This window comes from Oncorhynchus tshawytscha, linkage group LG02 (assembly GCF_018296145.1).
Source record: "Oncorhynchus tshawytscha isolate Ot180627B linkage group LG02, Otsh_v2.0, whole genome shotgun sequence".
In the NCBI taxonomy this organism is placed as follows: Eukaryota; Metazoa; Chordata; class Actinopteri; order Salmoniformes; family Salmonidae; genus Oncorhynchus; species Oncorhynchus tshawytscha.
This window is the reverse complement of record NC_056430.1, coordinates 59235270-59247996: the sequence shown is the minus strand read 5'-3', so window position 1 is coordinate 59247996 and position 12727 is coordinate 59235270. Positions and strand designations below refer to the sequence as shown.

The 12727-nt window shown below is 42.3% G+C and overlaps 1 protein-coding gene across 5 annotated transcripts in view; it reads left to right on the top strand.

The window, feature by feature from the left end:
• map4k3a (mitogen-activated protein kinase kinase kinase kinase 3a) overlaps positions 1-12727 on the top strand; it is an 81105-nt gene that overhangs the window by 22814 nt on the left and 45564 nt on the right. For all 5 annotated transcript variants that reach the window (XM_024443529.2, XM_042301652.1, XM_024443523.2 and 2 more), the window contains one exon: positions 6081-6138. In XM_024443529.2, coding sequence (XP_024299297.1) covers positions 6081-6138 — 58 coding nt within the window. The remainder of the gene's footprint in view (positions 1-6080; positions 6139-12727) is intronic.

The window sequence follows — 12727 nt, the reverse complement described above, 5'->3', positions numbered from 1 at the left end:
TTCGATCTGAAATCACCATCACCCGCTAATTAATTAGTCATTTTTGCAGATTCAAAGTGTTTGAGCTCGTAATGTAATCAATATTTTTCTTTAAAAAAAATCATATGACATAGCCAATGAATATTTAGCACAACTTTGGATTTCACCCCCCATGTCAAACTGTTTTCTGTTCTCATGAAATGATCAACTTTACCCTGTATATCTAAAAATGACCAAAACTATTGCTGATGGTAAACCGGAACATTAAATGTAATGTAGCCTAAGCCCCGATCAGCAGGTATGCTACAGCCAGATGAGACGTTTCTCAGGCGGTAGTTTAGGCTACTTTATTCTGGTAAAAAAACACTTTTCAACTGCGCATTTGATTACAATAATCTAGCATATTATATTGGTTGTCACTCAACTAATAAAGCCTAATAATGCGCAAGCTATTTTACAAACTTTTTGATGCTGAAGGTGACGCGCGGCCTACCTCTAGGTCAGCGTGCTAAGCCGTGCACCGAGCGCAGTTTGACTAGGCGACTGATAATGCCTGAGTTGTTTGGCATGTAAAATTACTTGCACATCAATGACTGTCAACACAGTTGCTTAGTTCGACATTGAAAGAGAGGACGCATCAGTTGTCACAAAATATGAGGTATTTTCAGAAGGTAGAAAGTATTATGAGCACCGCCGATTCGTAACGTTTGAATCGATTTTATGTCCGATTCATGCTAAATTTGGATCCGTTTGGGGACCTGGGGACATTTGAACCAGGACCAATGTGTATCGCTGAATCATTACATCCCTAGTTAGCAGTTTATTTTGTCCTTGATCTAGGATCAGTAATTTTTTTGCAGCCTAAGTAATTATCGGGTCATTAATATGCAATTACCATTTTTATGTATAATATATGCCTTTTAGCAGATGCTTTTATCCAATGCGTCGTACAGTCATACCCGCATGCATTTTTCATATGAGTGGTCCCAGGAATCGAGCCCACTATCCTGGCATTGCAAGCGCCACGCTCTACCAACTGAGCTACAGAGGACCACAACATTGTTTAACATTTCATTAACATGACTGACAAGTAGCCTAAATAGAGACCTGTAAAACAAAGTGAAACACAGACTTTGACCTAGGGGCCTGAGGAGGATGCATGTTCAGATAGAAATGTACTGTGTAGAACATGTTGGATTATCTGTCATGTGCAGTAGAATAGGGAGTTGTCAGCTCTATTCATTCTATTTCTATCTGCAATGTTTAGAAGCGCGCCCCAGCGTGCTCCGTACCCCCCTCTCACAGAGGTGTCACCCAAAGGTGTGAGAGGCTGGACACAGAGATTTTCTCACTTTTGGACCCTGTGGTTTGGAAAGCTGAGGAAATCCTCTCTGTCAGCTCTTAACGGACCTGTTCTTCAGTAGTCTTGAAAACCCGACCCTAAGCAACCGTAATTAGGGTCTGGTTTCAATGACGGGCTCTTTAGGTATAGAGTCAATGCCCACATCATGATCTTATCCGCTTGAATAAAATACACAATAGTATCTAGCAAGATGGAGATCACAGAGGTTATTTCTAATGAGTGCATTTCGCAAGTGGCTAGTTTGCTTCAGCTACCTTCACTAAAACCACTGCAAAGGTTTTGTCTGGAAACTTTGGTTTCGAATTGCAACGTTCTGGCGTATCTGTCTTGTGATTTGTTGGGAGAGTTGTCTGTCTGAAAAGAAACCACCCTGGACATTTTTTTTCCCCCTTATCGAAGTTGCCAAAACAGTCTGTTATTGAAACCAGACCCTAGTCACTGTTTCCTAGGGTTGGGTTTTTGAGACTTGGGCCTTGAAGTTGAGCAAGTTGAGCAAACATTGAGCTAGCAATGTCAATATTGCCTGTGCAACTCCCGCAGTGATCACATGCACTTACTAAACAATAAGTCGCTTTGGATATAAAGCATCTGCTAAGTGACATATTTTATTATATTATAAATATGTCATTCTGAGTGTCTGTCCAAAGTCAGAAGTACATTAAAGTGGCCTGGATTCTATCAAACCTGCATAAAAAATTTGTGGCTGTATTTTTGTAAAACATTTTGTGGTTTGCCTATTTCAGACGGGAGTCTACCTGGTATTTTATAAAGGTTGCTACGCAAAACCATACACCGGTTTTACTTGACTCAGGAAAATGTTAAAGGGTTAGTTCACCCAAATTACAAAATTACATATTAGTTTCCTTACCCTGTAAGCAGTCTATGGACAAGGTGTCTTGCTTTGGTTTTGTTTACCTGGCGACTGTCTCCAAGTGCTAACTTCTTTGCATTTAAGGCACAAGTACAATGCAAGTCAATGCATGCCATTTTGTAATTTGGGTGAACTGTCCCTTTAACATGTTAAATACTTCATGGATGCCTTCACTCCACTGTAACATTTTTCAGTACAAGTTCAAAAGAGGTCTTCTCTTTCCTCACCATGAAAGATTAGCATTTAGCATTAGCTACCCCTATCTGTCATACTCCCTTTGTAAACAAAGCTGCTGGATCAATGGTAGTTCTTGTTTCACACAGACCAGGAAGTGAGTGGAATTCCACAGCACTGCTATGCGCAGGCATGCAGAAGGGAAATAGGGTCATTCTGTGTGAGTATGGAACAAAACATGACTTATTTCTCAATCCATTTGGAGACAGATGTGAAATGTATAATAAACATCTTTCCCCCAAAGGTCATTTCTATGGGTTACATTTCAGAAAAGTCCACAACGTCAGGGTCATTAGTTGCTCCTATTTCACATTAAATGACCCAATAAAGACAGAAGTGTCTGCCCCGAACATCCTCTTTTTAGTCTCCCTCCTGACATGTCTCTGATGTTTGAGTGTTGACATTCAGGAATAGATTGATCAGACACAGAAAACAACATGTCTCACTGCATTTCTGGATTATATTTCCATCCGTTATTCTTACAAACAATGACAGTAATTACATCACACATTAAACATCACAAAACCGCTGTAACTGACCACAGACAAAAGCAACAAGCCTACACATTGCCTTGAACATGTATCTATCTCATTTGCTCAAAATGCAGTGAAATAAATACTGCCCTGGTGTAAAGAACAGGTCGCTCCAGATTCTGCTCTACAGTCTGTGTGAACCCTGTGGCCCCTGCGGCCCGTGTCGCTTTGGCCTATGTTGAGATGTATTTTCTTTGGCTGTAATTACCTGAGATGGTAGCCAAAGGGCCTGCTGTGCCCTGCGCCTGCGCCTGTGCTGCCTGAGCTTGGCTGAGTGCATGGCACTGGGGCGGAGGAGAGTTGGGTCAGCGTTCCCGATGGAGGGGAAAGCTCTATCTTGACCCTGTGTTGCCTTGGCTGAGTGGCACTGGAGCGGTTGGGGTAGGGTTAGTGCTCCCAATGGAGGGGCATGGGCAGCCTGCAGGGGAAGGTTGGAAGGAGTAGAGGTTGAAGTTCGTAGAGAGGTCGGAGAAGAATTAGGTGGGGGTCAGTCAGAGTAAAGGATTCATGGCCTGTCTGCTTCTCCTCCTTTTCCTGTACCACCGTGACGGCGGTGGGAGGCTAACGTTGGTCGTGGAATGTTGCAGAGTGTATAGTCTCTAAGCACATTTGCTATAATCCCTCGCGGACAGAGTGCGGTACATAAATGTTCACGTAACGTCCGTCAACAGACTTTGGGATGCGGCAACTAGCGAGGAAGATTGTTGCCCTGCACTGGGTTTGCGTCACTGGTTATATTGAGGAATCACAATTTTGCAGGGCGGGGGCATCCTTTGAATTTCGGAAGGGGAGGTGACGTTTTGGGCCCTTAGACTTGCGGAGAGGGGGATGCAGTAACCAAATACTTTCCGGCTCCTATCTAACACAGAACCTAATCAAATAGTTTACAATTTACTAGAGGTTACTAGAATGATGTCCCGTTGAGAGCTATTGAGTCTTGTTCTTCTGTTCTTGACGATCAGAAATCTGAAAAGCCTGGTTAGGTGGATCAACATGACAGCGACTTGTTTCTGATTGCCCGTTCCAGCATACTGTACAACTTCAAATGCATGTATTGGAACATGGCCACTTGACTCAAGAAGGCTAGATGATGGTGCCGTTCTAGTATCTAACTAGATATGGAGAGACTAGACAGAGGGGGAAACCCAATGGACTTAACCATACCGAGACCTTGTGACATGATCATCATCAGCCAGCCCCTTCCTCTCCCTTCGCCCCCTCAAGGGCACTAGTCGATACCCGGTGGGCGGTTTCCCACGGTCCTCAGCTCTGACCTTAGGGTGGGGGTGGGTGGTGGGATGAGGTGGGGGCGGTGTGCTGGTGGTGGTCGTTGTACTTCACAGGCGTAGTTTGCATTTAACATGCGGTAATGGACAATATGATTTGCCATTTTCTACTAAATTAGATATCGACCTTTGGAAGAAGTGCCTGTTAACACCACCAGTGCGGTTAATCCCGCTATTGATCTCCGAGCGGTCTACGTTTCCCATAAGGTGCTAGTTAACCTTTTGGAGGTGTTTTTCGCAAAGCGCGTTCAGGTCATTAATGAAAGACTGCGCAGAAATTTGTATTCAATATCACCAAGATTTTAATATGTGTGTGTGTGCTCATTTTTTTTACTGTCTTTTGTGGAAAATCAATGTGTTGCTTTTTCCAATCGCTTTATAGGAAGCGCAGAAGTGTCACCTTTGCTGTGACACATGCCAAGATGCCATTATAAGTATGACATTGATTCTTGATGAACTTTTCTCCCAGGGTCAGCTATGTTGTATAGTACGTCTATCCAAAGGTACTTGAGTATCTTATGACTGTACCCTGCTGGCGTTTTCATTTTATGTGCCATTCTCTCCAAGCTCAGCCCTTCATGAATGTAACACACAATGTGAGCTTGCTGGCTCTGAAGAGGTTTTTTTTCATTTTGCAGTGAATGATTTTCTTGCTCATCACATCTGCTGCTAAACTGGGATTCTCTGCATCTGATGGTGGAGCAGATAGAAGGCGTGGAAAAATAGACTCAAGTCATTGATCCTGCGTCTTGTTTCCTCCCATGCCTTCCATCCACTGCCCTCCTTGTGCTTTTGTGGAAGAAATTCCTTTTGAGAGTGCAGTCTGAACGGGATGAGTGCCCATACATGTTTAATGCTTGGCAGTGGTAACCTTAACCCCCACCCCGACCCTAACCCTAGCTCTAATTGAACCCTTACCTTAACTCACCCCTTCTAAACTCAACCTCAATCCTAAACCAATTTCGATTAACCTTTGAATCCGCCGGCTAAATGTCTGCCTTTATGCTTCTTTTCTGTGTTTTGATTTCCCCGTCTAGTAATAACCTGTATTGAAGGTTGGCCTATTGCATGTCTCCACAATAAAATAGACGTATTATCTAAATGATCATTCCCTGATCCTGAATAACCACATGTTGGTTTTCAATCCATAATGACTTGAATATCTTCTCACTGAACACATGAAACATGATTTTCCTTGTGACAGTCAATTCCGCACTAGTCAGGTTGGGATAAAAACCAGAATACACAGTAGTCCCATTATACCAGAATCTCGAAAAACCGGAGTCATCATGACTATGCAAGTTTTATCTGTAGCTATTTAAAGGCCCAGTGCAGTCAAACGTGATTTCCACACTATGAGGTTGGAATAATACTGTGAAATCAGCCTGCTTTGGTGAGATGGAGTTTTTGACACCAGGTAGATAATTAGTTAATAGACCAATGAGAACTAGAGTTCAAAACCAGTCTACCAGTAACAGCTAGTGTTCAGTTTTCCTCTCCCCACTCAGAACACTCCTCGACAGTCATAGCAAAATTCTTGCTTGAGAAATTGCTCTTTGCTAAGAAAAGATTTTTGTTTGTTTTCATTTAAAATGGTCAAAAAGAATCACAGTAAGGTACTTAATTGTTACACAGAAATGATTTTATGTCCAGATAAAAACATCTCCGTTGGACCTTTTTTTTAAGTCGAGCCCCGGTTCCAAAACGCATCCTCCTCAAGGTATGCTCTTGGGCAGCTCTCCATCGATCACCTGTGGTTTTCTGTGTGTGGAGACTGGTCGATGTGCTCACCCTCTGTCTTGTTTGTCTTCCAGGCTCGGAACGTCACCACAGGGGAGCTGGCGGCCATCAAGGTCATCAAACTGGAGCCCGGTAAGAATCTTTGCCTCCATCTTCTCACACTCTGGGGTGAAGTTTCCCCTACGTACAGATCTAGGATCAGCTTGCCCTCCACCAATCAGTGGGGAAAATACAAAACTGACCCAAGCTTAGCGTCGAGGGGCAACGTCACCCTACACCTCAACTCACTGTCTCAGCTAGTTTAGCCTCTCCTGACCTATTATTCCATTTGACTTACTTAAATCTTCTCTCCCCCACCATCCTACTTCTCCAGTCATTACTGTGCCTATTTCTGAGACCCACTAAACATTTGGAGGAATTGAATTGACCCTAGGCAAAATACAAAAGCGTTATGCAAATGAAACCCACCTAAATGCCCCAGGCCATATACATGGAAGTACAGTATATTATGACCCAGTGAGAGCATAACATTAGTGGTTAAGTTGATTGGAGCATGTTGCTTACAGTAGAGCTGCGGGTTTAAATCCTGTATAGGCCACACACCGGCCTTATTAGCGTAAAAGGCATCTGCTTCATGCCTACCATTTATCATTTGTTACCCATCGCTTTAGATGAGAGTGGTGTGTGTGTTTTATCTGGGACTTTTTCTATAATAGTCAGGCAGGCCTGGTTGCGTTCCAAATGGAATGTGTCCCACGTCAGGCCAGGAATGTGGAGTGGAGCTAGCCTTGGGAGCCATATCAGACCAGATTTACCTTCATCTCAGCCTCAGATGGCAGGGCTTGATTAAGTTGGAGTGTTAAGAGTAAACCTGTTGGAGCTTGCGGCCAGGCTCTTTGTCTGCGCCACAATAAGATTATAATTATCGAATAGAGAGGAATATCAGATTTGAAGTCTCTGTGGTATTTCAAAAGCTGCCTGCTTATATCGAATGCATCAAAATCCAAGATGTCCTTATAATTTAATAAGATGACAATGATGGATATGAATTGTTATTCAGAAAAACTTAAGTAACACTGTTGATATTCTTGTAGAGCTGTTGCTAGTAAGTACCCTGGAGGGATCCCGTGCAATTTCACATTATTGCATAGCAGTGAAACACAGAGCTCAAACGCCTTGTATTATTAAAATGCATTGAATGTCACATCCTGTCACGATGCAACAATGTGTGAAGATTGCAGGACTTCCATAGGCAAAGTGTTACCTGTTACTCTACATCAGTGCAGCTCGTCCATTTACATGACACCCTCAGGGTTACACATTTTTATTCTAGCCCAGCACTAACACAAAATATTCAGAATTACGGTTAAAAAAAATCCCTATTCTGGTAATTTTCCAACTGAGATTTCTGGAAAACCTGGTAATTTTGGGAAAGTTATCAGAATTTTGCAGCCCTAATTCTGACCCCCCCACACACACACACACACACACACACAACCAACCTTGTTCATAAGGATAAACTAGGCGTGGTATAGGCCAACTGACTCACTTCTCCAATAACCAATAGAGGCGATGTCTAACAATCCAAAAAGCCATTTTTATTGTAGTGTTTTTCTTAGTTAGCATTAGCAGACTATCTCATTGGTCCACAGTTAGTCATAATTGCTACTCTAAAACAGCCTAATTATAGTTGGTTTGTGTTTGGTGATAATCTGTCACCGGTCAGTTGTGCAATTGAATTCTGCTATGAATAGCACGTTATCAGTCTCTTTGCAATCTCTACACTGCATTCTGTTCTGTTGCTTCCATATGTGGAAATAATAGCCTACGGCCATTTCTGTCTCCTGTCTATGATACGTGGATTAGGTCATCTATTGAGGTTGAATTGATCATATGTAAGTAATGTTAGAATTAGTTTGGTAATGACGTTTCATTCACGTGAAACACGCGTTTGACGTATTCGATACCATTCCGCTCCAGCCTTTACCACAAGCCCGTCCTCCCCCAACCTCTTGTGGTTCCATTCTAGTAATCATAATCTATTCATTTGCTAAGGCTGTTTGCTCTGTGTGATAACGCAACCTTAAGGAAACACTCCATTGCGATGAGCGGTCTCCTACTTTTGAGCTACCTATAACACTATTTACAAGTCAACCGATCACTCTAACACCTCTTAATATGAAATTGGAGAGGTTTGGATATATGTAAGCCTTATCACGGCAATATTTGATGACAAAGTGGAGCTATTACTTTATTGCTTATACCTATCCAATCCTTTCAGATCTACAAAAGGGTGGCTAGGAATCCATGTGGAATTCTCATTTTGTACAGTCATATGATATTATATTGGTATTTTACTGATTCTAATAGGTGTGGTGCTATTAGAATCTGAATCAAACAACAACTCGATACATCTTATTAACATTTTGGTCTTAGTCGACTTTCAGACTCATTTTACAGTTAACTGTTGATGCTATAGTTGGGACGAACCAACCCAGGGAGTGGGAACTGGTGGGTGTAGGCTAGGCTAGAGACTAAAGAAATGTTTACTTACATTTTCTTGCTATAAATCAACAGGGATTCACTTTAAGTTTGGCTTGTGAGACTGGGTGTCAGCAGGTGGTAGGCTTGATGGACTGTGAGTGTGCGTGCATGCGTGTGAGTGTGCACAAAATTGTGTGCAGTTATCTATGTGTGTGTGGGTGTGTGTACAGATATGCAGCCTGAGGCTTGTGGGGTACCATCTGACGTTGCGGCTGGTAAGAGTTCAGACAGGAAGAACTAGCTCCTATAGAAATAATGAACACTACTACATACAGCCCCTGCTCATGTGAAGCACGCTTGTGTGTGTTACCACTAATATTCAACTTTCAGGCAGTCCGTTAAATCTACAGTACAGAATAGGATCATAATTTGATTAACCTGTTGCAGGAGAATATTCCTACAGGACATTTAAAACGTGTGGTGTATTTGCGGTTTTAAAAAGGCTTCTGAAGTTTGTAATTTCCACTTTGACATTTCAGACTTCATTTTCCCTTACAAGAAAATGTATCAACCCCAACAAAAATGTCCATAAATTATAATAATTCACATTTCCTGTTGCTGCAGGATTATTTTCCTGCTGTAGCAAACTGGCTCAAATGAAGTTACTACTTCTGTAGCTATCCAATGTTAACTTTCATAAGTTTGTGTGTGTGTGTGCACGTGCGGCCGTGTGTGTTGTTGTCCTTTGTACGTGAGTGTGTTCTTCAACAACCAAAGCTATTCTTGGGTGGAAGGTTGAGGGGTCAGTCAGTATTGAACCGCCCCCTGACTCTCCCAATCCTCTCCTTTTAATGTCAAACCACCTCTTTACCATATTCGCTGTGACAGCTCCTGCCTTGCTTTTGGTCGTGTGTCCCAAATGGCACCCTATTCCCTATTTAGGAAAGAATTAAATAATTGTGCACTACATAGGGAATTAGGGTTCCATTTTGGAAGCGGCTTTAGTATAGACACAAGACGAGTATTTCTGCAAGGCTTTTGGACTGGGGGACCTCTGTCGTAGCGCTTCTAACGTTAAAAGGCACTATTGATTTGCTGCAACTTTCCTCTCCCTTCGTGTGTCCGGACACTGCATAATTCTACAATAACAGGAATTGATTTGGGGTTTATTTGTGGCATATTTTTAGGTTGTGCTCGTGGTGCCATGGTCATTTCAAACATTTGATTTGTGTCAGTTGTATTATCATCCACAGCTGACTGTTAACCATGTTTTATTTATATAAAGGGATAGTAAGCCAAATGACAAAATTACATATTTGTAACCTTACCTTGTAAGCAGTCCTTACAGAGTATCATTGTCTTCTGCATGTAGTCACTCAAGGCACTTTTTTCAAAGCCCCCTTTATGAAAGACCATCAATGTTAGGTGTGTGAGCCTGTTTATCATAAAAGAACACTGTACTGTGACGTCTCTGTGTTGTTGGGAATTCCAGTCACTTCAAGGCTGCATTTCAAATGACTATTCCCTATATAGTGTACTACTTTTTACCGGGGCCCATTGGGTGGGGACTTATCATTTGTTACATATTCGTCGCCAAACCCACTGGCTCCAGATCATCTATAAGTCTCCACTAGGTAAAGCCCCGCCTTATCTCAGCTCACTGGTCACCATAGCAACACCCACCCTTAGTACGTTCTCCAGAATGTATATTTCACAAAGCCAATACTTACTTTGGCTGCCTTTCCTTCCAGTTCTCTGCTGCCAATGACTGGCACAAATTGCAAAATCACTGAAGCTGGAGACTTATATCTCCCTCTCTAACTTTAAGTATCAGCTGTCAGAGCAGCTTACTGATCACTGTACCTGTACAGAGCCAATCTGTAAATAGCCCATCCAACTACCTCATCCCCATGTTGTTATTTATCTTCTTGCTCTTTTGAACCCCATTATCTCTACTTGCACATCATTATCTGCACATCTATCACTCCAGGATTAATGCTAAATTGTAATTATTTTTGCCTCTATGGCCTATTTATTGCCTTACCTCCCTAATCTTCTACATTTGCACACACTGTACATAGATTTTCTATTGTGTTATTGACTGTACGTTTGTTTATGTCGCAGTTGTAAATGAGAACTTGTTCTCAACTGGCCTACCTGGTTAAATAAAGGTGAAATATAAGAAAAATCAAGATGGGGTTTCTGATGTCGTTTGAACTGCCCTTGCGGATGTTTAGGGTTGAAATGCTTATTGTCTTCTTACAGTGCATTAGAGGTAGAGAATGCACTTGACAGGCCTTTGATGGTTAACTAGATTGACGGTGACAATTGGAGCTGGAAAGTGGTCAGAAGCTTTAAAGAGAGAGCGGGAGAGAGTGTGTGTGTGTGCCCGCATTTATCAGGTGGACCACATGCAGTGGAGTTCGACCCGGAGGTCTCTTATTAGCCATTCCTGCTAACGCAGTGCAGGAACCCCATCTAACATTCATGCTGCCAAGGTTTTCACCCTACCTCTTAAAATGCCAACAGCACGGCAACACGAGGGGAAGGTGCCACAATCCACCGTGACAGCGTGGAGTGACATGGAGGTGCTTGTCAGTACGCATCATGGCCAGGGCAGCTGGCACTCTTGACAGATGTCGCCATGATGTCCAGGAGTGCGTTTCGTGGCGACAGGGTCGATGGCTCGAGGTGTGTTGCCAATGCCAGGACCATGGAAACCTACGTAGGCTAGACATAGGCTGACAGATTGACTATTCATAGTGTGTGGAGTGGACACACACACACACACACACACACCCCAAGGGTGGGCGGCTAACACCCTCTAACATGTCACAGTTAACCAACGCCGGACACCATATTCAGCACCTTGTTATATCTGCCTGTCTGTTTCAATCTCAAATGTAAAACTGTTTCCCAAAGATGCTTTCAAAGCTTTAGCCCAACTAATATTCCCTAGCAACAGTTTGCTTTGGTCTAATTGGCTTATCTCGCTTTAGTGGCGTGCTGTGCAGAATTCAAAGAAGTAATTTAATATTTGCTTATTTTTTTTTACTTGTTCCAATTTGTTCTAATTTGTGCTGTTTGATTTTCAGATGGCATCTCTGTCACAGTTTCCTTTTCATTTGGGCTGGCTGCCAGGCTTTATCTTCATCTTGTGCTTTGTGCTGTCCATGTACAGCCCAACAATCTGGCTTAGAGGCTGCCAAGATCTGTGTAACTGCTCCAATAGATCACAATCTGTTTCCATAAGGCCCCCTCCACCAAATCTGGATCCTGTTCATTAGGGCACGCAACGGGAAAAGTTTGAAAACATTTTGCAACGGAAAACCAAAATGAGCATTCCGTTTTTGAATTCCTTTTTTCTTCCGTTTGGTGCCTAATGAGCACAACCTTGATTCCTTCCAGTCGTCCATGGTATCTGCCAACTCTAAGCCATTTTCTGTTAGCCAACATGAGATTGTGGTTGTACAGCCATCACATTATGTGGTCCTTGCTTGCTGTCAGTGTATGTGTGCATCCCAAAGGGTGCACCCTATTGCATAGTGCACTGCATTTGACCAGAGGCTTAAACTGCACCGGTCAGGGGGTAAAGCTGCAAAGAAACTGACCTTATGTCAGAGCTTAAGGGCAACTGCATTCCATTATCCTTGTGCTAAGGTAAGCTCTACTCTTCTGGGGTCAGCAATAAAAGTCTTTATTCCTTGCCAAACATTCACTACTGTTTGCTAAATAGTCCAAATAAAAAAAAAAAACGACCATTTGGTCCATACATTTACAATATGTAAGGTCTTAGTGACCAGAATGTAAATATTAAACACTGTTTTGTAACTGCAGATTAATACTTCATTCCATGTATTTGTAGGATATTGTGATCAAAAAGAATACATAAGAGTAAATGAATGACAGAAGAAAAAAATACTTTTAGAATGATTCATTGTTAAAGCCATGTTCTTAACTTAAAAAACAACAACATGTAGACAATTCAGCTTACATTATCTCTGTAATAAGCCAGTAAACCTCCACTTGTGTTCTAAATATAACATATATTTAGAAATTGTTTTGAGTCCAAAGACTGATTCTATCAAGCTCGAGATAAGTGTGCAGGAGTTTATCCGAAATCACTCCTTTGGTGTTAGCACATAGAGGCGATTGCAGTCAGTAGTAGGCTTCTCCCCCAGTCCTACATGCCCCATAGACACTGATCTTGGGACAGTTTAGCCTTTTCCCAACAAAT